Genomic DNA, 24,256 nt, shown 5'->3' on the forward strand with positions numbered 1-24,256 from the left:
CAATGATTTGCCTCTCATAAGGCAAAGAGGATCATCAGTGTGTGCTAAGGTGCAGTGGAGAAGCACTTGCAGGGCAGATTACAGTATAACCGAGGACGACAAATTATCATCGTTATCAAACTTAACGGTTGTTAATGGCTGCCTGTACAAAAATGAAGTTATTAATAATAAATTAAAGCTACCCGTAATAATATGCAAAACATTTAGATAGGAATCTATTGTAGTACTTACAGTCCATACTAACAAAGTAGCATTTAATATGTATACATTAGAAAAAAGTATGATACATTATGTACATTCAAAACAACGGCTTTACGAAAGCCTCGCATCACCAGATTCAGGTCAAAGCACTGTCATGCACGTGATCATGCACATGATGCAAGTCACCTGAATTCGGATGAATTTAGTGCACACGTTTATTTACCCGATTTTTTACCCCCCGAATTTAGAAAAAAATATTTCCCGAAAACTTCAGGCTCTAGTTATTAATAATAAATTAAAGCTACCTGTAATAATATGCAAAACATTTAGATAGGAATCTATTGTACTTACAGTTCATACTAACAAAGTAGCATTTAATACGTATACATTAGAAAAAAGTATGATACATTATGTACATTCAAAACAACGGCTTTACGAAAGCCTTGCATCACCAGGATTCAACTCAAAGCACTATCACGCACGTGCGCCACATACTGTCAACCGCAGCTATGACTGGGATGAACCCCAGGATTAGCAATCAATGATCAATGTGTGGGAAAAACTCTGCAGTGACATCAGACCCAGAGGTAAGCCAAGAATCGAACGCATCTTGAAGTCGGTTTTCTTGGTTGCCACACAGCGCCTTGAAGTCCTGCATGACAGCTCGCATGAAGTTTTCGTCGATGGTTGCCGTGTTCTTCCACCGCTTGGTGATCATGTAGTTCCACGACCACATAAATCCAACCTGAAGAGCATAAATTGCTTTAGCTTACGCACGTCCTCTCTAAGGTAGACGCTCAAGATCATAAGAGTATGGACTTTTATGGGCTTTTATGCAGCAAGGTGGGACAGCACTGCAACCGCAAGAAAATTTGGTTTAACCCCTTTCAGAAACATTTTTTTTTCTGTTTTTTTTTTTTCCGTTCTGCTGCCATCTCCCACCTGTCACATAACTAGAGCCTGAAGTTTTCGGGAAATATTTTTTTCTAAATTCGGGGGGTAAAAATCGGGTAAATAAACGTGTGCACTAAATTCATGCAAATTCGTGTGGAAAAACTTCCAGTACGCTAAATTCGGGTAGAAATCGGACTCAGTTATTCAAACTAACGGTATCGGTTTGGTACAAACGGTGATGTAACTGCATTTTTCTGCCAAACAAGTAAGTTAGTGCATTCCTACAGACATCCCAGTGAGGGCAATTTGTCTGGTAAAAATCTGGTTTCACCCTAAAGAGGCAACCTTCAATTTGGGGAAGAATCGGGTAAAACCCTAAAACTTCAGGCTCTAGTTATAGGTCGTAATGATTATTCTCAGATGTCATAATGGGAACCTCTCAACACCCGCACATTCCGCAACGTCCGCCTCCAGAAAAAGGGGTGGTAGGGGGGGTTCCACGCTTGCCCCCCCCTGGAAGCACTTCACCCCCCCTCACCCCCGGAAAAAACCCTGGGAACGCCCATGCACATAATAGAGCATTTTCTCCCGCAGTCCCAGTGCCACGCATGTTTTGTGAGGAGAAAGACTTCGTGTCATATAAATGGCAAAATACCACAAACGTGCCACTGTCATATAAATCGCAATGCTGTTCACATGCTCTGTGCTGCATGTTTTAGAATGAATTGCAACAGCACAACCGAGGCACACTCTGAACAAAGAGTGCCTAATTATCCCTAGACAGGTCACGAAAGACACGATGCCCTTGAAGAACTATTAACTCACGTCAGTCTCGGGTGTGTCGATCAACTCTTCGTTGGTTCTCTCCCTCAACGGGATCATCAAGAACATCCCTCCAGTGGTGTGCACAAACGTCTTTTGGTATGTGACAGCATGGAGGTCTCTCAGGGGAATGAAGCCAAACCTTCTAACCACATACTCCTGGAATCGTTCCAACCCTTCATCTGCAAATGGAAGCATCGGTGCTCTGAAATTTGTTGGCGCTCTGTACAGATGGGCTAAATATGCCAACTATATTAAATATGAATAAATAAAGTAAACCGATCAATAATATAAATGATATTAATAGTGATACATATTCTGGGGCCAACAAAGGAGTCGTGGTCTCAGGTAGGACTATGTTTAAAGGAGCAAAAGGAATTATGCTCAGTGTGCATTACATGCTCCATTTAAAAGTGGTTCTGTAAGAATGAGGTGCTGCTGCTTCCAGTAGGTACTACATTTTGCCAAGAGCAATGAGTTTCATTCCAGTGCTGCAAATACCACTACTTTTTGTACTTTATTTGTAGGAATAATTCCTTGTTATATGTATTTGAGTTAGTACGTGGGAGAAGATCTAAAAGGGGCACTAAAACGCCCACCACAAGTTCGTTGTGTAAATTATGTAAAAGGTTGCATTCATTTCGCAGCGGCTTTTATTACTTGAGATCTCCATTCAGTTACGAAGTTACAATCATCAATCAATCAAAATAGTATTGAACTCCTCCTCTCATCACCGCCCCGTGATAATCGCTTCCCTTCGCACATTGGGAAGTCGCACCACCAGGTATGTGTGCCCCACTGCAGAGTGGTTTGGCTATGAAGAAATAGTGCAACCGGTAAAACGAAAATAATGTCATTCTCTCATACCTGCTGGTGAGATTTACGGATAATTCTCTGTGTCAGAACATTTCTCTTTAATGCAACCAATGGCAGTTAAGCAACTCATTTTTAAAACGTCGCAGTGCGCATGAAGCGGCGTACCTGTACAAGACCACGGGCAGATTGTGTTAGAAACGCACAGATACATGACAGAATCGCGAGCGCGCCAACGACGGCATTTTAGTGCGTGTTTCGACATGGTTCTTGTGTGAAACAGTAACGCTCAGTAATATAAAATCAGTTGTATAGTGATTGTGGAAACTCAAGCTTTCATGTGAGAGCAAACTGTTTCTCCACTTTAGTGGCCCTTTAAGAGAGAGAGAGTTGTTCCGCCTGTCGGGCGGAACTTGTGGAACAACGGAACTTGGCATCTGGAACTTGGCGGAACAACTTGTCGGGAGTCACCTTAGTGTGGTGTAATTGCTAGAGCATTTCATCAAGAAGTGCGCATTTGAACCACGTTGCAGTTTGGCTCTTTGAACGTTTGCCATTCCCAACTGTTCAACATTCTTCGGCACTTTGTTTCGTGTGTGCATGTGTGTGCCAACCTCAGCATGGTTGCTTTCCAGCATACTGACATAATGTGGTTGCTCAGTGCACGTAACTTGTGCCCGAGAAGTGCAACAATGTGGACAGTCCCCCGATATTCTCCTCGAACGATCTCCCGCGATGATTGGACATATCGTTTGAGAAGACCAATGAGAGCCCGCTCCGCATTGTCTGCCTTCTTGAGAAGGAGAAGAAAGCATAAGTTGTGGTTTTGTCGGCGTATAAATCATGAACGACACAACCGATGAATCTCGTTTCTTTTGTGTTGGTGTCGAGATAACGGCAGCTTTAATTAAGAAATTAATTAAGGAATTTAAAAATTAAGAAATTTTTGTACTTCAGTGCCCCTTTAATGCTTGAGATTAAAGTGGGAAACTCCCGGGAGACAATGATGTATGTATCGGGACTTGTGAGGCTTACTATGCAGAACTTGCGATGCAGGGTCTTGTAGATCCTGCACAAGCAGAGGAATAAAGATGGCGCATCTCAGAGGGTCAGACTTTGGTGTGTTGGGGAGCACAAATGGCTCGCACGGGATGGGTACCAGTTGCAAACCTTGACTGTTGGCCTTCCGAGCCCAGCCCAAGACCTACGGAAATGAGGACTGGGGATGAAAACCATTTATCAAACTGTTTTTCCATGCGTTTTATTGCCTGTCTTGTAGTGTTCTAAGTGGAGCTCATTGTACTAGTTAGTTTAAGGGTGAAGGCTGGGTACTGGACGACCTGTTCTGTGCAGTCATTCAATAAAATGCTTGTGGGCCGAGCAACACACATCCTGCTCAAGTTTCAACCGCGACCCACTAGATGTCATAATCGGCAACACGAGGAGCCTGTCCGCACGATCCACTAGGGGCCCGTGAGATCATCATCATGATCGGACAATGGAAATTTGAAGTCTGAACGCGCCGAAGCAGACGTGCGACTACCGTAGCAGACGACAGCAACAGCTCCCATGAAAACGTGTAGAACGATAGTGTTACGTTCTACGGGGACTACGTGTGTGCCAGCTACGTGGCTAACAAGACTCACCAGATCAGCAATTATGTATCCGGTTGCAACCATCCACTCCATGATGAACTCAAAGGCTTCGCCCGGTTGAAATATGCTGTGATATTGCGCATGCCCCCATTCTGGTCGGTCAGACCGACCACTGACGTCTATGTCTATGTTCACGCTGCGAAACGTCAAGTCTGCAAATATGCGGCGGAGACATGATTCACGCATTAGCTCGCAAATTGAATACAAATTACAGAAACAAGCAAACTGAAAACACAAAGCTGAAAGGCTCAAGGTGCGAGGCACAGGAAAACAGCTGACACAGCCTTGTCAGCAAGGGTGCTGTCAGCCTGACAGCACCCTTGTATTAGTTTTTCCTGTGCCACACATGCTCTGACAGGGTGTCCACCAAACTGCAGCCTTCAAATTCCTTGACAATTCTCGGTTTTCCAGGTTGGCACTTTCCTATTTATTTCATAAGAGTGTTTGCCTACTTCTGGACAAACTCACAGCCAGCTACACCCTGTGGATGTGAAACTACGCTGAACAGACGATAAGGCGAGTCTGCGTCGGCGGAGCAGAAAAGGACGTCATCGTTGTTGCTTGCAAGAAGTTTTGCAACAGGTTATTAACTACAGTGCCTTCGATTATTGAACAAGCGCAGATAATCTAATGCTCTCAAGAAAGTTTGTACATACTCCGGAGAGTAAAAACATTTGTAACACGTCATTTTCTGTATGGAGATTTTTTCCCTACAAATGCAATAACCGCGGATGTGTGGATGAACACCAGTACAAATGCGAATGCGGATACACCTTCTTCAACCAGTGCGGATACCGTGAGGATGTGGATACTGTTAATCTCTAATCATATCGTGTATGTGTAGAAATATAATTCCTTACTTTCTTTGATGTCATTATCCAGGACCTCAAATTCACTCGAGCCACTGAAACTGTCTTCATTCTGAGGCAGCAATTCAACCTCGAACCATTCGTTTCTGTAAGCGTCGAGGTCTGCATCCTCAGTTTGTCCACCTGCAAATCGGGGAGAAGGAAACGGCGATAGTGCAACGACACGATGCCATGTCGCATGTGACGCAGTGTCTGTGTAGTGTCACAGAGCGACATCGACGCCCTTCATTTATTTGCGGGATCTCTCATCAAGTAGCGGGGCTTCTATAGGTATAGGGTGTCCTAATGGAAGGCTTCTCTTGCGCCCTAGAGGTCAGCAAAGATAATCATCTCCGTGCAAGCGCGCACGTTATTTGTTGCATGATCTACCGTAGCCAAAAGCAAAAAAAATTGATGGCCCCTGTAACGATCTTGTATTCGTTGTTTATCTTGCCTGCACATATTCAGCCAAGCTATAAAATCTTTCACACAAATATGCTGCTGCAATGCTTATTTCGTGGTGCCTCACTCTTACTTCTGCAGATGTCCTATTGCTTTCATGGTGCCTCAGGCTTACTTCTGCAGATACCCTATCGCATGCCTGCATAAGCTTGGGTGCCGCAGCTCTCCCCCTTTTTACGTTCTATTGCTTACTCATGTTCCTCCACGTGTGAATGAATGAAGTGAAGTGAAGTGAAGTGAAGTGAAGTGAAGTGAAACAAATCACTACAGGATGGCTGCTGTGTTTGCAACTCATCACAGAAGTTCACGGTCTATATTTGAATAAAACAACTTGCACCGTTGGCACACCTTTGGCATTCTTGTCTGGCAGGTAGTATATGTAGAAGCCGTTGACAAAAGGATGCTCTGTGACGCCGGAAGCATGGCAGAGGTAGCCCTCCGAAAGCAGTTTCTGAAATTATATAAGATATAAATGAGATGAAAGTCTATTTGAATTGCTTGCACCCCAGCTATTTGATAGTCATTTCAGTAAATGGTGTGGTCCATCGGTTTGGAAAGGCTTGTGTAAGCAAAACAATGTAAAGCGGGCTTCATGTAACGCTCGAGTGTAATGAAGTGAAGCCGACTTCCAGAATGGAATCGTACACCAAAAGAACAATGACGGTAACGTGAAGTAGACTTCACCTAACTCTTGGACGTTGTGAGGCGAAGCCCACTTGCAGAATGCCTATGGCGATACCTCGCTTCAGTACTATTCGAAAAGTAGTTCAGTAAATTCAGTTTAGATTAATTCAGTTAATTCATTTTAATTAGAAAAAATTCAGTAAATTTCGAATACTGAAAGTAGGTCGCTAATAGCATTCGAATAGCATCAGATATTTGTTTCATATTCGAAATTTCGAATATTCGCACAGCTCTACAATTCTTAGACAGCTGTAACGGGAGTTTTCGGAGAGGTTTTAGCCTCAGGTTATGCAGATTGTTTTTAATGATTATCTGAAAATTTACCTGCATTAGCTGAATAGCTTCAGCCTCAGTCTGTATGCCATCTACCTGATCTTTAACCCAGCAGACAGCTTCAGCACTGATGAACGAATGCTGCGGAACACCACTTTGTTGCGGCAGAAATGAAAGGCCCTCGCTGCAATCAAGAGGACGACATCAGAGTACGTACACGGTAGTACCACATTTTACGAGTTTGGAGCTGAAGAGGGTGAATAGAGCTTGCGAAATATTGCAAGTATATGTTTGTTTAAGGAAGACCGGATATGCGTTCCTCCTTGCCTAGCCTAATTTTCCTTGATGAGCCCCGCATCAAGGTAGTTCGAAGTGTTGTAGCAATGTCACTTGCAGAAGGCTTCTCAATGACAACCACACCAAACCAGTATATGTTTTATCAATACAAGAACACATCCTCGTTGGTTCTTGGTCAATCATCACCATTCCCAAACGTTTGGAAGTGAGTACTTCACAAAAAGTATTATGTTGTTCCTAAATCATTTTTGCCTCAGCTTACTCTGAACAAAGACCGCAGTCACTGTAAACTACGAGCTGTAAACGGGCAAGGTCAACATGTTCAGGGAACGCTTGTGAAGCACCACCACCTGCCCTCCCCAGATGAGACGTTCTTGATCGATAGTGAGACCCCACGGCACCACGAATGCCCCTTGCAACTTTGGAGCACCAGCCTACCTTGGCTCTTCCTGTAGGGCACCTGGATAAAAGCTCACTCCGTGTAGGGTTAAGACAACCGCGCCGTCTGCTACGATATCCGCCATTTTGTTTCCAAAGCACAGCCGGAGCTGCACTGACAAAGCTGTACATTTAACACTTAGCTGTATGACATGTAGCATCATACCACTGCATCCAGGCATGACTGATGGCGTGAAAATGATGTCTCGGCGGAGTTTGAGTTAAGCTTGAACTTGTGTCCGAATTGAAAGCGATTCAAACAGTCCCTGACTGTTACTGACTGCTTTCAACCCTAACTTGCTTCATAATTTCTGTAAGTAAGTTTTTGTCAACATATAAGTCCTGTATTTCCTTCAAAGTCGTAACGGCCGTGACGTTCTGGCGGTTTTCTCCGCCGTAACATTGGTTAGGCAGCAGTGGTGGAGTTCGACAACAGTAACGATTTGAATTACGCCAACATACCGTATTTTCTCGAATGTAAGACGCCCTCTTTTGCCCAAAATCCAGTGTTCCAAAGCCGGGGGTAGTCTTAGATTCGAATATGTGCGCCTCAACGAGGTCAGGGGAGAGGCGGGAGCGGGTGACAGGATCGGCCAATAGCGCGGCGCGACCGATATCACGTGTTGCGGTGTCAGCGCGATGCAAATACAGCAATACGGGCACAATGAGGACGGCATTCATTCACTGTCATGGCGTCGGTCTCCAGTGTTTGGACGAAAAGTTGGTTTCTGCAAGGGGTGACCGTACCCTACACAGGGGGAGCTATAGTACTATTCAGGCACCCTATATATCTCATTTACCTAATCCAACACTCCCTGCAACAACAAATCCTTCCTAATCATTGTGACAGACAATGCTAGACGTATACACCACATGCACTTTCTCTTGTAGCGAGTGGGGCTATATTTCTGACATGACTCATTGAACATCCTCCCCCTGGCAACATATATACCTAAATGATCCTGGCTAATCTGGTGCTACGAAGAAGGAGCTCAATGAAAAAAGAAAGCTTGTTGGAGCCAGGACATAGCCAAGCCAAGACCTAAGGTTAATCATACTACTCTGACCTTTGATGCTTCATCGCCTCCACGATTTCCGCAGAAGTAGATAGCGTTGTGACCTTCTTTTGCTCAGCAGGCCCCCTGAAATTGATCGCCTTTAATTCAGAACCTGTTTTTTTTTTACAGCACGGTTAACAAAATACGTGGTCCAGCAACTATAATTGAAATCAGATAATTAAGTTCTGAGGTATTTTAGAGGAACTGCCACCAGACATATGGGAGTCCTTGCCAATGCCTGATAACATCAGCTTCTATTTCCCGAAGCGACATTTCGTCAATGTACACAGTCAGTGGCACCACCGTCATCAAGTATCAAGTCCGCAAGTCGGCTTCACCTAACGCATGCGTGCTGTAGGTGAAGCTCGCTTTACAGCGTTATCGCGCGACTCGCGGGCGGACAACACGTGCTGGGCCTTTGGCCAAAAACGAAGAAGCAAAAGCGCCATGACAGACCTCTTCTACTCAGAGGAATGGAAAATGAACAATCATCATATTTTTTTGTCTCAATATTTTAGTTGGTTGATTTCTTTTGATACAAATTTCGGATGATACCGATATTTTCCGTCACCCCAAGAGAGAAATTCGCGGGTTGGGCAAACAGAGTCCGAAATATCGAGCGACGGAGCTGTAGGGCGTCCGAAATTTCGGACGTTCTTATACATCAACTCTATGGGTCCCGCGGCTGTTCCGCGAACGAGTCCCAATAATCGAGCATGTCCGAAAAATCGGGATCTGAAAAATCAGTCGTCAACTGTATATCTGCACTCACGTTTCCTCTGACGTTTCCACGTTCACAGCTTCAGGCATTCCTTCTTGCGATATACTCATGCTATTTGCCTGTAACGAAAGGCACCGGTTACTACGGTAGAGAATTGGGAACGCTGCGTTCAACTTGTAAAGGAAGCAATAGATGACCTTCGCATCAGCCTCCACAGCGGGTGATACCCTTCCTCCCGTGCCGGGTTCAGAGCGCAGCTCTAAGTGTCGACTGCGAGGTCGGTCGTGTACCTTGTTGCTGCCGCCACGCTCTCGGAAACTGGGTAGCCCAGGGCCGGCAGTCTGTGGCGACACCGCCGACGGCGCGAGCGGTGGCGCTACTTGTGTCAGCAATGCTGGCAGTGGGGAGGTCGTTCCAGCAACAGAAGCCCTCTTGGAGGGTTTGCGCACCCAGGCACCTACAGACTGAAGGGAATATAAGAAAGTTTTTTTTTAATAAAAGAAATCCTGTTTTTGCTGATTTGAATCGGGGGGTAAATATTGGGCCTAATTGGGTATAACTCTAAAAAGTCAGGTTCTAATTGTAATGCAGGATATTTATACATAAACACTAAGAAAACTGGTTTCCAAAAATACGATAAGTTATCTGGGGCATCCTACACCTGGGTAGGTCACAGATGTGCAGCAATTCATGAAATGTCAGGTACATCAAGTGCCAGGTATGTGCATTGCAAAACAGGCCATCCAAAATACTTTCAGTTTAAGACATCTGATGAAAATATATGTGCCAATATGCCGAACAGCACAAAAGGTTTCAATGCATGTATTTCTTTTACCAGAAAAAAAAAAAAAAAAAAAAAAAAACGTACGCAAACACAGCCGAGATCGTTCACTCCGAGAAGAGTGATGACTTATGACGGCATAACTTCTGCACAATCCGTTGAGGTTAGAGCACGTTTTATTCTTTTTGTGCGTGAGGGCTTTCTCCTTTTGCGGTCCTCCTAAACCTGCTCACTAGCGGGGATTACGAATTGGAAAGGTGACCATGGGCATGGAGGACTTCATTGTCGCACGGACGTTCCGCAGTGGGCAATGCTTATTCAGAGCCCTGATCCTGAACATGTGACTTGCAGCAGACACTCTGAACAAACCAACGAGCCCAGACCCTGTGGGCGTCAGCGCATGCATTAAATTCAACTTCTGCTATAATTATGGCTCTGTGGGGTGAATTGCTTCTCATCGTGCTTTTTACTGGCCTACTTAACCGTTTTGTAGGAAGAAAACGAGGTGTTAAAAATGACTTCTGTGCTACTTTAAGACATGTCTTTCTTCCACAGCTATACAGGGTGCCTAACGAGATGCTATTAGACATTAGACGAGACATTATTACTGTTGCATTGTAACAGATTTATGTATCATTGCTTACAATTACAGAGAAATCAGTTCAAAAGTATCTAAGTTATAATTGGAGATACCGCATGGGAAAAAAAAACAAAAAACATTGATACAGTTACGTACAAAAAAAAATGAAAAAAAAACTCCGTATATTTTCTGTTACTATCCTCAATCTTCTTTAGATGTTGAGTACTGCCAAGTGCCAATTTATGAACGGTTGATGTTCTCCAATAGATTGTTAATAAATCGAGGCTTGTAATGTACGGTAAAGTGCGAAAGGTATTAGAACGACAGGAAATACAAGGGCCCCGCGTTTTCGGTTTTTGAAAATCGGGTATTGTTTCCTGAGCTGTAAAACAGGGTAAAATCGGGTGATGTCGGGTGGAAAAGTAGATTTTTGGGTAGAAAATAAAAAAGAGCACTTTTCGCAACTTAGATAGACAGAAGATGCAGAACAGCTGTGCCAAACATCCAATGCTGAGCATTCTACAGTGCCCATATTGGTAGCTGAATTGGCAGTTTGCCAAGTTCATTTTAGTTTTTTTTTTTTTACCCTGAGTTATGTTGATGTAAATCGGGGGGTAAAAACAGGTTTTACTCTAAAACAGAGGGCCCTAGAAATACATTGTGACGTAGGATTACATTAATTTTTGTAAGTACTTTGCGATGTTATTTATCGATAGCTAGTCTATCATTTATCCTTTATCGATAGTTATCGTATCTATAGAAATACTTGAAAAGACGATACAAGTTACTAAACAAAAGAACTAGTTGCAGATACAAAGTACGCATAGGAAAACATATATAATATTTTTCCCAAGTAACACAAGGGTTGATAGATACAGGTACTCGTACACTTTCCCTCAGTCAGCCCTGTCCAAGTCTGACCACCATGCACAATCCACAAGGCACACACACCTTTGAGCGTCTCGTATTTGCAGGCCGTTTGATTCTGTTCATAATTTCGAGGAATTTGAGGAAGGCCTCCCTTTGAGTCGCTCCATCTTCGGCAGTGAAGTCAGGATAGATGTCACACTTTGACTTGTGGTCAATTATTTTCCTGGTAGCAGCTTGTAGGCCCGGCAGGAGAAGCATCCTCAGGCGCCAGTACTTCAGGGTCTAAAATTAATCGCCAGAGAAGCGATGAGCAACGATATCTAAAGGTGAAAGCGTAGGAATTAAACTAGTGCCTGGCAAGCATTAGAGAGATGTGAATAAGAGGATTTTCGTTTGCCCCGGTTAACACCTTTCAATTATGTCTGGACCACTATGACCATGTCATAAGTACCCCTACACAGCGCCGCATTTGGAAGCTAGCCCAATCTAGAGGCAGTAGGAGATGCAAACGGCAAACCACCGAGCTACGGTGTCGAGCAAGCCATGCGACAGTGCAGGACAAGAGACAGCAGCACATGACGCAAGATTCGTATGATTTGCGTTCTCCTGCAAGAGATGGCGCTGCACGCTAGAGTGCCGCCCCCAATACATTGTCTGGTTGCGGGAGAGAGCAAAGTTTCATCTCCTAGCCCTCTTTCTCCGTGATTATCACGCTTCTTGAGAAGAGGACGAGAGGTAAAACATAGATTGCGGTTTCCCTTGCTCATAAATCACGAATGATGCAACATATGAATCTTGTTCCTTTTGCGCTGGTGTCAAGGTAATGACACATTTCATTCTGCGAGGAAAAATTTTTGCGCTTCGGTGACCCTTTAAATTTCATCTCGTATATGGCTTCTGTAAAACCTCACGCAGAAGCTAGGAGTAAGAAGTAATGGAAACAAAAAAAAAACTGCTCTCCCAGCCATCCGTGCTGGACAAGGCGCTATGCAGAAGCAATAGGTATCGTAAAAACTTAACCACGCATGCTCAATGTAGCACTCCTGCAAAATAAGACACAGAATTGTGTCCCTGCATATCTGTGCTGCAATTTTATCTGCATTCCTCAAATAATTTTGATTTTGTTTGTCTGCATGTGACAAGAAAACATTTGTACCTCCCTGAGGCCGTACTCTCGTTCTCCACGAATGCAGATGTAGTGATCCAGGTAGCTCCAGTTGAAATTTTCCAATTTTTCACTGTAGAATGTCACATGAGCAACACCATACGTACTGCTTCCAGGGGCTTGAAACTCGTAAGTGTAGCGAATGGGCTTGACTTCTCGTGATGCGTGTCTGCAGGAATCGAAAGAAATTGAAAGAAATTGAAAGAAACTGAAGCATAATTCTTTCTAATGAATGAGTGCAGTATGCTTGTTTCCAGACGCTGATGTTCCCATTCCTCCAGAGCCAGGGGTAGTATGCTTAGGGCATTGTGTTTTCGGGTTTTATGCTTTTTGAGAGTCGGGAGAGGGGGTATCAAAATCGGGTTTTATTTCATGGAGAAAATCGAGTGATGTCGTCTGCAAGACAAAAAAGAAAGAAAGCTTCTTGCACTTCAGATGAACATAAGATGTGGAACAGCTGTGCTGAATGTGTTGTACTTAGTGTCCTCCACTACCCGTATTGGTGGCTGAACTGGCCCTTTGCCAAGTTAGTTTTCAAGGTTTTTCAGCTTTTATCACAAGTAGGGCCCTGACTTTTTCGGGTTATATTTTCCAGCAAAATCGGAGGGTAAATATCGGGTGTAATCGGGCTGAACTGAACCTAGGGCATAAGGCGTAAATTTTTGGTTTACTCGGCATAATACACATGGCACACCAGTAGCCACAGAGCATCAATATTTAGTCTATGCATCTAAGAGGAAGCAGGGTCTCTGTTTTGACAGTTTGTATGAGCATATTTACGCATTTACAACGCGGTTTCCCAGGTTGTGTGTTAGGTGTGATGACTTCGAATTTCCCTGGTCCAGCAGTTTTCAGGGAAATGCTGGGTTAAACCCTGATCTTCCTGATTTGAATTGGGAGGTAAATATCTGGCATAATCAGGAATAACCATGAGTGACGATGATGCTAATCAGGAGGGTAAAAATGGGTTTTACCAGGCTTAACCCTAAAATACAAGGCCTCATGAATGTGCAATCACACGGCTGTCGTCTGATGTGGGGGGGAGGACGTGCCTTGCGTTATTTGCACACCAGAATTGAACAAGAGGAACTTGGAACTTACCCCAAGTTACAAAGTTAGCTAAAAAAGGAGGATCGAGTTCCTCAAGAAGTTGGTGAAACTGCAAAACTAACGAGTTCAGGTAAAAGTTCGCCCCAACTCTGATACTAACAGCAGGGTCTTCTAGCAAAAGCAATGATTAATTAGCAAGATGATAAAATGCTTTATCGAATTTACAAAGCTGTTACGGTTAAGTGTGCTCTCTTCTCCTTTCTTGCGGTTTCGTAAACATTCAAATCTCTCGTCGAAGTAGAGCAACACCTCATACAGGATTCAGTGAGAGTCTTGGCTTACGTGAAACTACCACAGAAGGGAGCGAGGTATTTACCGTGGACGATACTGCGTAACGGTGATGACAGGCCCATTAAGCGACATGGTGTGGAAGATTCTTCCTATGCTCATTCGGCATTCTTCCTGTAAGAGTACGAAGAAGAGAAAGAAGAAGAAATGACAAGCAAACAAAACATCTGGCACGCGCGTCTCAGCGAGCGTGGCGATTGCTTTTTGCAACACCATCTTTGCTGCCGAAGCTATTGCGGTGCTTTCTTTTTTTATTTGCGCACACTTTTGGGTACTTGGGTACTTCTTTCGCACTTGCACAATTCAGTGATAACGGCAATATCGGCTCTACCGAGAGCCTATATGACAGGATACTAAAATTTTGAAATTTTGCGTCGTTTTAATATCATAACCAACGTTTCCGGTAGTTACTACCCAAATACAGTAGTTACTACCCAAGAATGATTTACATGCAATTCTTCCAAATGTTGAAAATGGGAGGTGCACGTCTTTTCTGCGACAATCTGCACATACTCAAAGTGACACAAAAATGGCGTACGCCCCTTGTCCCCTGCAAATCAGAAGACGGAACGATGACATTCAGAGTACTGGTCAGCCTTGAGTACGCTATACATAGGGCCTGACTTTTTAGGGTTAAACCCGTATCCGACCTATATTTACCCCCCGAACGAAATCTGAAAAATTCGGGTTTAACCCGAATCTACCCGAAAACATCCGGGTCGCGTGGCACACTCATAAGCGTGCATTAAGATAATGTTTGATAACATTGCTAATCATTAGTTCCATGTTAAGACAAATTTTTATTAAACAAAAAGATCACCCGAATACACCCGAATTCCTGACGACAGAACATGCCGTAACGGGATTTAACCCGAATACACCCGAATTTTCAAATGAAAAATATCACCCGATATTTACCCCCCGAATTTGGCCAAAAATAAAACCCGAAAAAGTCAGGCCCTAGTTATACAGTGAAGTTTAGAGTGCAACCTCAAAACCCACTGATGGCTCCAGACTGTTCCTTTCATTCTACGTAACTGTAACATAAGAGGGGGTTACCTTTTGTTCCGTGGAATCCGGATGCCCTCTTACTACGCTGGAGCCAGGCGTGGACCGAGCAGCGTTACTCGGAGTTGGTTTCTTGATCAACATGATTATCTGAAATCCCTGCAAAAAAAAAAAAAAAACATGTTAACATGTAACGTGTTTTCGGGATCTGATCAGACCACATGCGACATGTTGGACGCAGCAGTAGTGCTCCTTTTGCAGGATTTTTCTTGTTTTGCATTTTTTTAGCGGATAAGTGGGTGTACCGTTGTCACTTTGTGTTAAGTCTTACAACCAGTTCGCTCGTGCTTATCCCACATCCCCATGAAGCACGCTCCGACGAGGCCCTACTGTAACCATATGTACCGTAATAGAGGTCTAACTTCTTTTTACAAAAATGCACCCAAAAATTGAACCTCTGTATGCAATGAGAGGATAAGTCGATTTATCCCCTTTTTTGCAATTTTTTGGCTGCAATGACATCTACATACCAGTATGTACCTGCCAAAGAAAATTTAGGACCGTATTGCAATCTAATGGCGTGCTACAGGAGGGTAAGAAACGGGAAATGCATGTGTGTCAATGGGACGGACAATCAGATCAGGCCTCTTTTCTCGGTTTGGGATTTTTCGACTTATGCCCTTATTGCATACAGAGGCTCAATTCTCCTCGTCTTATGCCACTGTTCGCAGGATACGGAAGCCTCATTGGCAGGTGGGCACGTGCTGTGATGGCATGGCAGCATCAGTTTTGGTATTTGCAGTGCCTATTATCACACCCTTCTCTGTATAACATGGACTGCTATTTCACATCAATTGGAATACAGTCAACCCTCGATTTATGAAACTTCGATTTATGAATTCCCTCGTTTTACGAACACGAGCACGGGGAACCAAACTTTTTCCATTCATTTTTACCTCGTTTTATGAACCTCGATATTCGAATAATGCACGGAATTTCTGGGAACCAACTACGAGTTGCCCAGCATTTTTGCCCTCAATTTATGAACGGGTCGTTCCGAGATCAACAGAAACCTTCAAAGGGATTATTCCGTGGTCTTATGAATGATGCCTGAACGGACAAAACGTTTTCCAGGTATTGCACCCCCGGTTCTTAACCCCTCCAAATCCGAACAACAAACGGGTTTTCCGGGTGACATCTCTCTTCTCCAATGAAACAATTTAGTATTGCATAATAAACAGAGTGTGAATGCGCTAACGTCTGTTCTATGTGAGATTGATACAGCAGAAGGCATGGTCAAAAGCAAAATTACACAATATATGGCATTATAAACACAATATCAACTCGGAAATACTGTTCCATTTGCTCGATAGTACTCAGTTAACGGAATTTTCCATTTATGAATTCCTCGATTTATGAACGATTTTTCGGGGAACTGAGGATGTTCATAAATCGAGGGTTGACTGTAACTGGCCTGTACACTTATTCGACATAAATGGAGGCAGATCGTCACGTACACTTTAAATATAAGTGAGGGGAAGAAAAGGACAAATTTTTGGCTTTGCTTAACGAGATTGGTTTAAATACGCAAGTGAATTTTAGTACGCAGAAAACACTGTGACACGCAAGAAAAGAAGAGGTAACAGAAAACACTTTCGTAGGTACCTGCTGCAGTCTCTGACAAATCAGTTCTTGATACACCTGCAGCGTTGACATTGGTTTATGGTGCTTGTACTCCTCTTCAGCCCTATAACGCCTGCAGACAGATCAAGGCCCCACTCACATATCTTGCAAATCAGCACAGATATCTAAATAATCCAAGTTCTAATATCTCTTGTAAAAATTTATAAAGGCTCCCTCCTGTTGGAGAGGAGAGGTTGGTGAGGCTTTGGGCAGAGAATTTACTTTGATCATGTTTTATGCAATTTAGTTAAATTAATCAAAATTGAACAATTGACAAAACATAGCTAATTAAATTATGCTTACTTAATTAATTGAATTAATTATTAATTAGACAAATTATGTTAACTTTGAATGTTTTCGCGTAACTATAATGCCAAAATGATGGATGAAATTTCGTGAGCCACAAAGGCAAACAGAAAGCCGTAAATTCTACGTAAAAAATTCAGGATTTTCAGGTAAATAAATGCACCCCGTGGCATGCAGTAGTACGCAAAATTTCCTGTATTGTCAGACAAAAAAACTCATTTGAAATATTCACATACTGTACCAACACTGTTCTCTTGCATCACACACTACTCGTTCCCGAAGCCCTTACCAAATAGCCTTCGCAGATTACGTAGTCTCGTTAACTCTCATTAAGAATCCTCTGTTGCTATAACTAACATGTGTCTGTTACAATTAGGGTTGCCACCTTTCGGAGTGAAAAAATACCGGCTGAGGGAGAGGAGGTGGAATAGAAGGAAAGGGGGAAAGGTTCGTGGGAAAGGGAAAGTGGGTGAGGAACGTTCTAGCTGGCTCGACACAACCACCAACAACTTTGCACAACCACTGCTCTTGTCCCCTCCGAACACAAGACGTAATGAATAACAATGATAATAATAACAATGAATCATCATAATAATTAATAACTAAGAAAACGACTGGAGACTGCAGAGTTAGGTCTGTGCTCCAGATTTATTCAAGCTGTAGTGGAATGTTGAAGGAAAAACCCCGTAAAAGCCCTTATGAAAGGTCTTGAGCCACAAATACCGGCAAAAGGCTGCCGGTATCACCTTCTTACCGGCAACCGGCAGAGCGCGCAAATAACCGGCCGTGCCAGTATAATACCGGCCTGGTGGCAACCCGAGTTACAATGTATGTACGGTCATGCAACTAAGTGTGAGGTTACACTGCCTTTAGGAGCGCAGTAGAGATATTGCAATACATATGGTTACCAGAAGCCTGAACGTAATGCAGACGTCATCGTCGTGTTGAAGACTACTATGAAGAAGGTGGACTGCATCGTGTGATGTCGTGGAATAAGTGAAAAACTAAGGAAAACTCTACCACAGAAGATCCTACCTGCTCTGATTTATCTCAGATGCATGTTCTTCAGGAACCAAGCTGTAGTCAGACACCACGTAGTCATACTGAAGACTGTGTTTGTCAGGAAAGAAGTCAGTTGTGATGGGTAGACAGGCTGGTATAACCAAGCTCTTCCAGTCCACACCTAGTAAGGTTTCAATCAGGCGTCACAAAACTCTAAAACGCTAACACCTGAATGGCACATGCAAAAAGTCACAAATATCAAATGTGTACTCACTCACTCACACACTCACTCACTCACACACTCACTCACTCACTCACTCACTCACTCACTCACTCACTCACACACTCACTCACACACTCACTCACACACTCACTCACACACTCACTCACACACTCACTCACACACTCACTCACTCACACACTCACTCACACACTCACTCACTCACACACTCACTCACACACTCACTCACAAACACACTCACTCACTCACACACACACACACACACACACACACACACACACACACACACACACACACACACACACAAACAAACAAACAAAGGAAAAACAAACAAAAAAGCAGCAATCTTGATGTAACCTGTAGTCAAAGCTGGAGTCCACTCCTGTTCTCCAGTTGTTCCCCATAGCCAGCTGTGACCTGTCTTTGCAATTGGGGTCTCACAGTTTGAAGTTGACCCAAGGACGGACCTTGAGCGGAGAGAACCTGTACGGTGAATAGGTAGCGGTAGTTGTTAGGCAGTAAAAAAGACGGGCGAGTTTCAACACCTCACGAATAAAATGTATGTGCCTAACTGCACAGCTAGTTATAGCAACATTTCGTTGTACTGAAGCTTCAAGTACAACTGAGCTAACCAACTGGCGGAAATGAACACCTGAGTTCATTTCCGCATTGTAGCAAAATTTAAGCCACGCCATTTGCATGCATGTGTAGAAAAGGGGTCTGATCTGGCTGTCCATCCCATTGACAGACATGCATTTCCTGTTTCTTACCCTCCTACAGATTGCAATATGGTCCTACATTTTATTTGACAGGTACATACCGGTATGTAGATGTCATTGCAACAAAAACACTAAAAAAGGGATAAGTCGACTTATCCCCTTGTTGCATACAGAGGTTCAATCTCAATGTGTTTACATAATGTGTACATGAAATGGTATTTCTGCTTGCCTTCTCTCGTACTTCTCTTATGTGGTACTCTTTCAGATTGGGCTGGGTGGCTCGTTTTACTACTGTTCTGTGGAATTGCTTGGTAATGATGCTGCTGCATGAAGATTCCAGTTGGACCTGCAGGAATAAAAGATGAATAGTGTGTCACAATTTCCAGATGCACATGCTCCAGTCTCTCACCCCATTCTAGATGGTAACTTATAGGATCAAAGAAATAAAGGATCAAGAGGAACAACAAAATAGCTGAAGAAGGTATGTATTTCACTCAATTTAAGAGGCTGCAGCAGAGCAGAAGAATGAGAGAAGTCTTGTTGTGTATTACACGCTCTATGATCAGGTTCACGAGAACCTTATTTTTGCACATGTGAGATGATAGCCAAGATGAAAGCACTAGACAGCACTAGCCCTTGCAGCCAATATGAATTTGTATGGAGCTACGATAAAAGCGTCCCGTTATTTTGATATCAAGTGATATGATGGTTATCGAACAGGCCGATACAACGCGAACCTAAAACAATCCCATAAGAGATTCACGTAAGGACAAGGAATCATCCAGGAGGCATACTAAAGGCAAAGTACGCCACAACCTTCAGGCACAAATATCTGACAAAAATTCTGAAGCACGCATACGCTGCCTCATAAAGATTCAGAAATCAACAGAGCACCACACCTACAACAGCTCAGCTATATTTTTCAAAAATTTACTTATTGCCTTATCTTATCAACAGCTCACCTAAGGGGAAAACGTGCGTCCATCGTCGTCTGTTTGACGTCAGCTTAATTGTTACTTGTGACGGATCGAAGGGGTTGATCAGTGCTCTTGGCAGACGCGCCTTCTGCTTCTCCTGAAACATGTCCGGCAGTTGACCTGCACTGCCCACGACGGTGCGGTGAGGAGGAGACTGAACAAACTCCAGGTCGTCTTTTGCTTTCTCCTGAACTCTGAACCTCTCCAGGTCTGTCGTGGACACAAAATAACAACAGTACATTGCTATACTCAAAGCTGTGGTTGTTATACTGGCTGACTTGCACATACACAAAACTTTCTCATTACATTTCATCGCATCTCAAAACTGTTATATCAGTCTCACATGTGCATCATGCCAGCTAAGGCAGAGCAGGTCACTCTCATGTCACCGTAAAACCAAAGGAGATGTGAATGTCCAGTTCATTTTTCTTGTGTATTTCGAGACAGAACTGCTGGATAAAACTTTGCGCACGGCACCTACATATAACTTACCATCAAATCTCTAACCTAACTATAATATATATCTCCCTCTCTTTTTTTTCCTTTTCAAATCAATCAATAAATGTGACAATTAAAGGCTCTCAGCACAGAACATATACCAAAGAAAAAGCTGCAACTGTAATTTAGTTTTGTACTCTCGGTACCACACACCGACACAGCCTCAGCATCATGCACGGTCATACCAAAATGCTGTTAATTAAATTTATTAAACTAGTGGTTGTGTACAATGAGCAATTTGTACTTGTGCCGCACGGGCATGGAAAAATTACATTAGTGTATAATGTCAGTCTGACCCCGAGTGCCATTTCTTACAACAGTCATGCTACACATCTGATTGGAATGACATTAAACGTGATGATGATGTTGTTGTGGGCTTCCCACTAGCTGCGTAAGAGATGCGATACTTGAAGAGTGTAAATGTGTAGAGATTGAAAATACCCAGTGGTAATATCCCACAAAACGAGAAAATCAGCTTTATTTCATAATCGATGGTCTGTATTACTTATTTATTTACAATAAATGTACACCATCTCACAAATCATTCTCATTATCGGGGCTGCATTGTGCATCAGAACACGTGTTTGGGTGGCGACACTAAGCTATCTGCCAGCTCACGTTTTGGAAGCCACTTTGCACCAATGTGTTGCACCAGTACAAACTGCGTTGAGCACATGCAACTTCGGGTTGAGCCACGTGCCTTTCCTCGTCGAAACGCGTCTGGGAGCCGCAGATGCCATCGTAGCACGCAGCGAACCAGAAAAAACTTGAGGGCGAGGGAACAACTTCTTCTACTGCTGGCGAGCCCCTTCGAGGTCGCGTGCCTTGCAACGCGTGTATCTAATCCCCGGCAGTCTTGTGCGGATAAAGGCACTGCGTTCTCACTTCAATAATCACTGAGGTTAAGGCTCTTGAAAATGCCACCGTAATTTGTTTTCAATGAAAAAGTGCGACCTTGTTCTTCGATTCTCCCGTGTTTTACCGGCCGCCAGAATAATTCTGATCGCCATACACGAGCAAACACTTTCGCGGCGATCGTTACATCGATGTCTTGTTTACATGCGCTTCAATAGGTGAGTTGATGGGAACCAGCAGTTTGATCGTAATACCAGAATTATTGTTATATCAAAGATTGTAATAAACGGGCTTGACAGTACCATTTGCTTCAATCATCATTGGAATGTTTGTGTGACAGTGGTACACTAAAACAGCTAGCAATCGAGTAGGCCTTAATCACTAACCGTCGCTTCCAAGGACAGATGTCTGTGAACTACCACAGGAGGAGCCACCCCGCCTGGGTATAAAAATGGCGCCAGATCGGGAATGAGAAGACCCACTGGACACCGACGTGCCCACCTCCGGCAACGTTGAGCAAGCAGGGCTGTCGTCACTTCCGAGGGGGCGTGTCGGAAAGGGGAGGTGAGACCGGCGGCGCACGTGCGCTTGCTGAGGGGTGCTGACCCTGCATTGAACAGTTAGCATGTGTGCGAAATGTTTCCGAAAGAAGACAGACAACCTGGCTCGATACACGAGCCACGAGCCCATGCTGCACGCTACAGTCCTCAACGCTGCTCACGCGTAAAGCACCGCCAAAGCTACTGAGGACGCCACTGAGGAATTTCCTCAACTTTCGTATGTGCGGGTCCATATGTTACGATCTACGCTGTTGACCTTTTCACTTAAAAAGCTGCTCTTTCATGTAGTATCTCCCGATTTTACTGTTCTAAAGCTTCAATGATAATACCCAATTATACCCCCCCACCCCTCCCTGTTCCCAATACAGAAAACATAAATCTAGAAAGCACAAGGCGCTACTTATTAGATGCGCAGTACAACAGTCAGCTTGGACTGGGGGAAAGGGTGCAACGAATCACAACCTCCGCACACCATGGGAATTAAAGCTGACTCACTTGGGTCCCCACTGAGTTGGAGAGCAGCCCTTGAAAACACTGGCGTCATATTCATCGTAGTCATACACAACTGATATACTGTCCGAAAGTGGTATGGACGGCTGACTTCTGCAAATGTATGCATCTGTCGAAAATAATACGAAGACGGTAGTTGTAAAGATAATCGGATTGATATTTAAAAAATACGCGCACAACTAGCAAGGACATGTAACGGAACAAATCTTACTGGAACCTAGGGACCTTTGTTGGAAGAGCTTTGGCTGGAAGGAAAACAGACGGAAGTCCTCTGTGAGTATACATTTAACGTCAGGGCACATGTATAAAGCAAACAGAACAATACAGTGGACATCAAAACACACACATCCATGCTCTATAGTGCACTTTTCAGTGCTGTGCTGCTCCGCAAATTTAAAATGAGTATCTGCGAGTGCTATTCCTGTAGCACAACTTGCATTTTAGCAAAGTCACCATGGTGTTCTCGCAACTGGTATGCTCTGCAGCTTATAGCTTGTCACGAGGCCCAAAGAGATCAAAACGTAGTGTGAAATGTCACTGATTTCCAGTGCACCCAGAATGCACCATTGATACACGTTGGAATTTTGTAACGTAGCCAAGTGACGCAAGGAAGGAAGGAAGGAGAGTGTCACGTAGATTATGTGTTTCAAATAGCATTGTCTTTTACAGAAGAGCCTCTGCGTTGGTCGAGCCACTAAGCTACCACACTGTCGGTGACTTCACTATATCCATATCTTTATCCATATGCATGTTCACTATATACAAGTTCTTCTGTACTAAATATACTAGTTTTAGCTAAAGTAATTGAGTACTTATTCTGGGTCATGTTCTTTGATGCGGCATGATATGTAGAAAATATATGGCAAACTGATTAGCATCCCTATAAAGGGGGTGGGACACTCATAGATGAAAGATGAAAGTCATTGCAAAGGTTAGCCAGCTGTAGGATATGAACCCACACCTTCTGGATTACCGGTCCAGGGCTCTACCAATTGAGCTAAGCTAACACGCCTTTTCAGCGACCCCCAGGGTGCGTCACCTGAAGGGACAAACCAGACACTCTCTCTCACTCATCCCTCCTTTCACTCTTACATTTTTGCTCACTCATACACACATTCATACGACGGGATCGACGCAGGCGGCAACTGTTGAACATGAAAGAACTGATGTTCTGAGGCTGGAACAACATAGAAGGGATTTTGTCCCTTCTATGTTGTTCCAGCCTCAGAACATCAGTTCTTTCATGTTCACTTTCATAGATGTGGTGCATATATTATGGGCACATTGTACTGCACGCCAGGACACAGACGAAAAAAGAACTACTGTAAACATATTTTTATTCGCGACGTAATAATTTTTACAAATCGCGCAATCTCTCATTTGCAAAGTTCTTTGCAAGTATTTAATTTCGCAATTCCGAGACTCCTTCCTTCTACAGGATAAACGTCAAGCTTTGTTCGCGGGTAAATTTTTCGCGATTTTTAGCAGTCGCGAAATTCGGGAAAATTAGTATGTCGCAAATAAAAACACATTTACAGTATTCTTCTACTTGTCATACTCAGTGAGATACAAGCTCTCGAACACCCTCCCGAGCAGAGTGGAGACGTCAAAAAGCTCAGGGCCCCCCGAGTCCATTCCCATTGGCAGCCACACGATTTCTCGTGCGCTGCTTGTCAGAGCTGCACGAGTTTCAGTGTAGCCTACGCTATTTGAGGTGCCCATTTTCTCCACTTCTCTGTACAGTCAAACTCCTTTATAGCGAACACCTTTTTAACGAAAATACCACTACAGTAAATTTTTTTTGCGGTCCCGCTGGAGCCTATAGGTCCAATAATGGACATCCTTTTTAACGAAAATAGCTTTACTGCGAATTTTTTTTGCTGTCCCCTGAGTTTCGTTGTAAAGGAGTTTGAGTGTATTACCCTTTTTGCTGTGAA

The 24,256-nt window shown here is 43.6% G+C and overlaps 1 protein-coding gene across 2 annotated transcripts in view; it reads right to left on the reverse strand.

The window, feature by feature from the left end:
• Positions 1-237: 237 nt before the first annotated feature.
• The window catches only part of LOC135370535 (GATOR complex protein Iml1-like), a 33,520-nt gene continuing 9,501 nt past the window's right edge, over positions 238-24,256 (reverse strand). Inside the window, exons 14-36 of one of the 2 annotated variants that reach the window (XR_010415368.1) lie at positions 22,531-22,564; positions 22,305-22,428; positions 21,636-21,856; positions 19,882-20,106; positions 19,149-19,265; positions 18,558-18,683; positions 17,993-18,140; positions 16,634-16,724; positions 15,020-15,127; positions 13,989-14,074; positions 12,554-12,731; positions 11,479-11,679; positions 9,364-9,630; positions 9,218-9,285; positions 8,455-8,529; positions 6,704-6,836; positions 6,044-6,146; positions 5,246-5,377; positions 4,377-4,537; positions 3,766-3,934; positions 1,921-2,099; positions 676-946; positions 238-353 (exon numbers count right to left, since the gene is read on the reverse strand). Coding sequence is in view for 1 of the 2 variants with exons in the window: in XM_064604313.1 (XP_064460383.1) it covers positions 740-946; positions 1,921-2,099; positions 3,766-3,934; positions 4,377-4,537; positions 5,246-5,377; positions 6,044-6,146; positions 6,704-6,836; positions 8,455-8,529; positions 9,218-9,285; positions 9,364-9,630; positions 11,479-11,679; positions 12,554-12,731; positions 13,989-14,074; positions 15,020-15,127; positions 16,634-16,724; positions 17,993-18,140; positions 18,558-18,683; positions 19,149-19,265; positions 19,882-20,106; positions 21,636-21,856; positions 22,305-22,428; positions 22,531-22,564 (3,153 nt within the window). In the remaining variant the exon portion in view is untranslated. Of the gene's footprint in view, positions 354-553; positions 947-1,920; positions 2,100-3,765; positions 3,935-4,376; positions 4,538-5,245; positions 5,378-6,043; positions 6,147-6,703; positions 6,837-8,454; positions 8,530-9,217; positions 9,286-9,363; positions 9,631-11,478; positions 11,680-12,553; positions 12,732-13,988; positions 14,075-15,019; positions 15,128-16,633; positions 16,725-17,992; positions 18,141-18,557; positions 18,684-19,148; positions 19,266-19,881; positions 20,107-21,635; positions 21,857-22,304; positions 22,429-22,530; positions 22,565-24,256 lie in introns of those variants that run through there. The other variant, XM_064604313.1, reaches the window with a different exon arrangement.

This window comes from Ornithodoros turicata, chromosome 10 (assembly GCF_037126465.1).
Source record: "Ornithodoros turicata isolate Travis chromosome 10, ASM3712646v1, whole genome shotgun sequence".
Classification (NCBI taxonomy): domain Eukaryota; kingdom Metazoa; phylum Arthropoda; class Arachnida; order Ixodida; family Argasidae; genus Ornithodoros; species Ornithodoros turicata.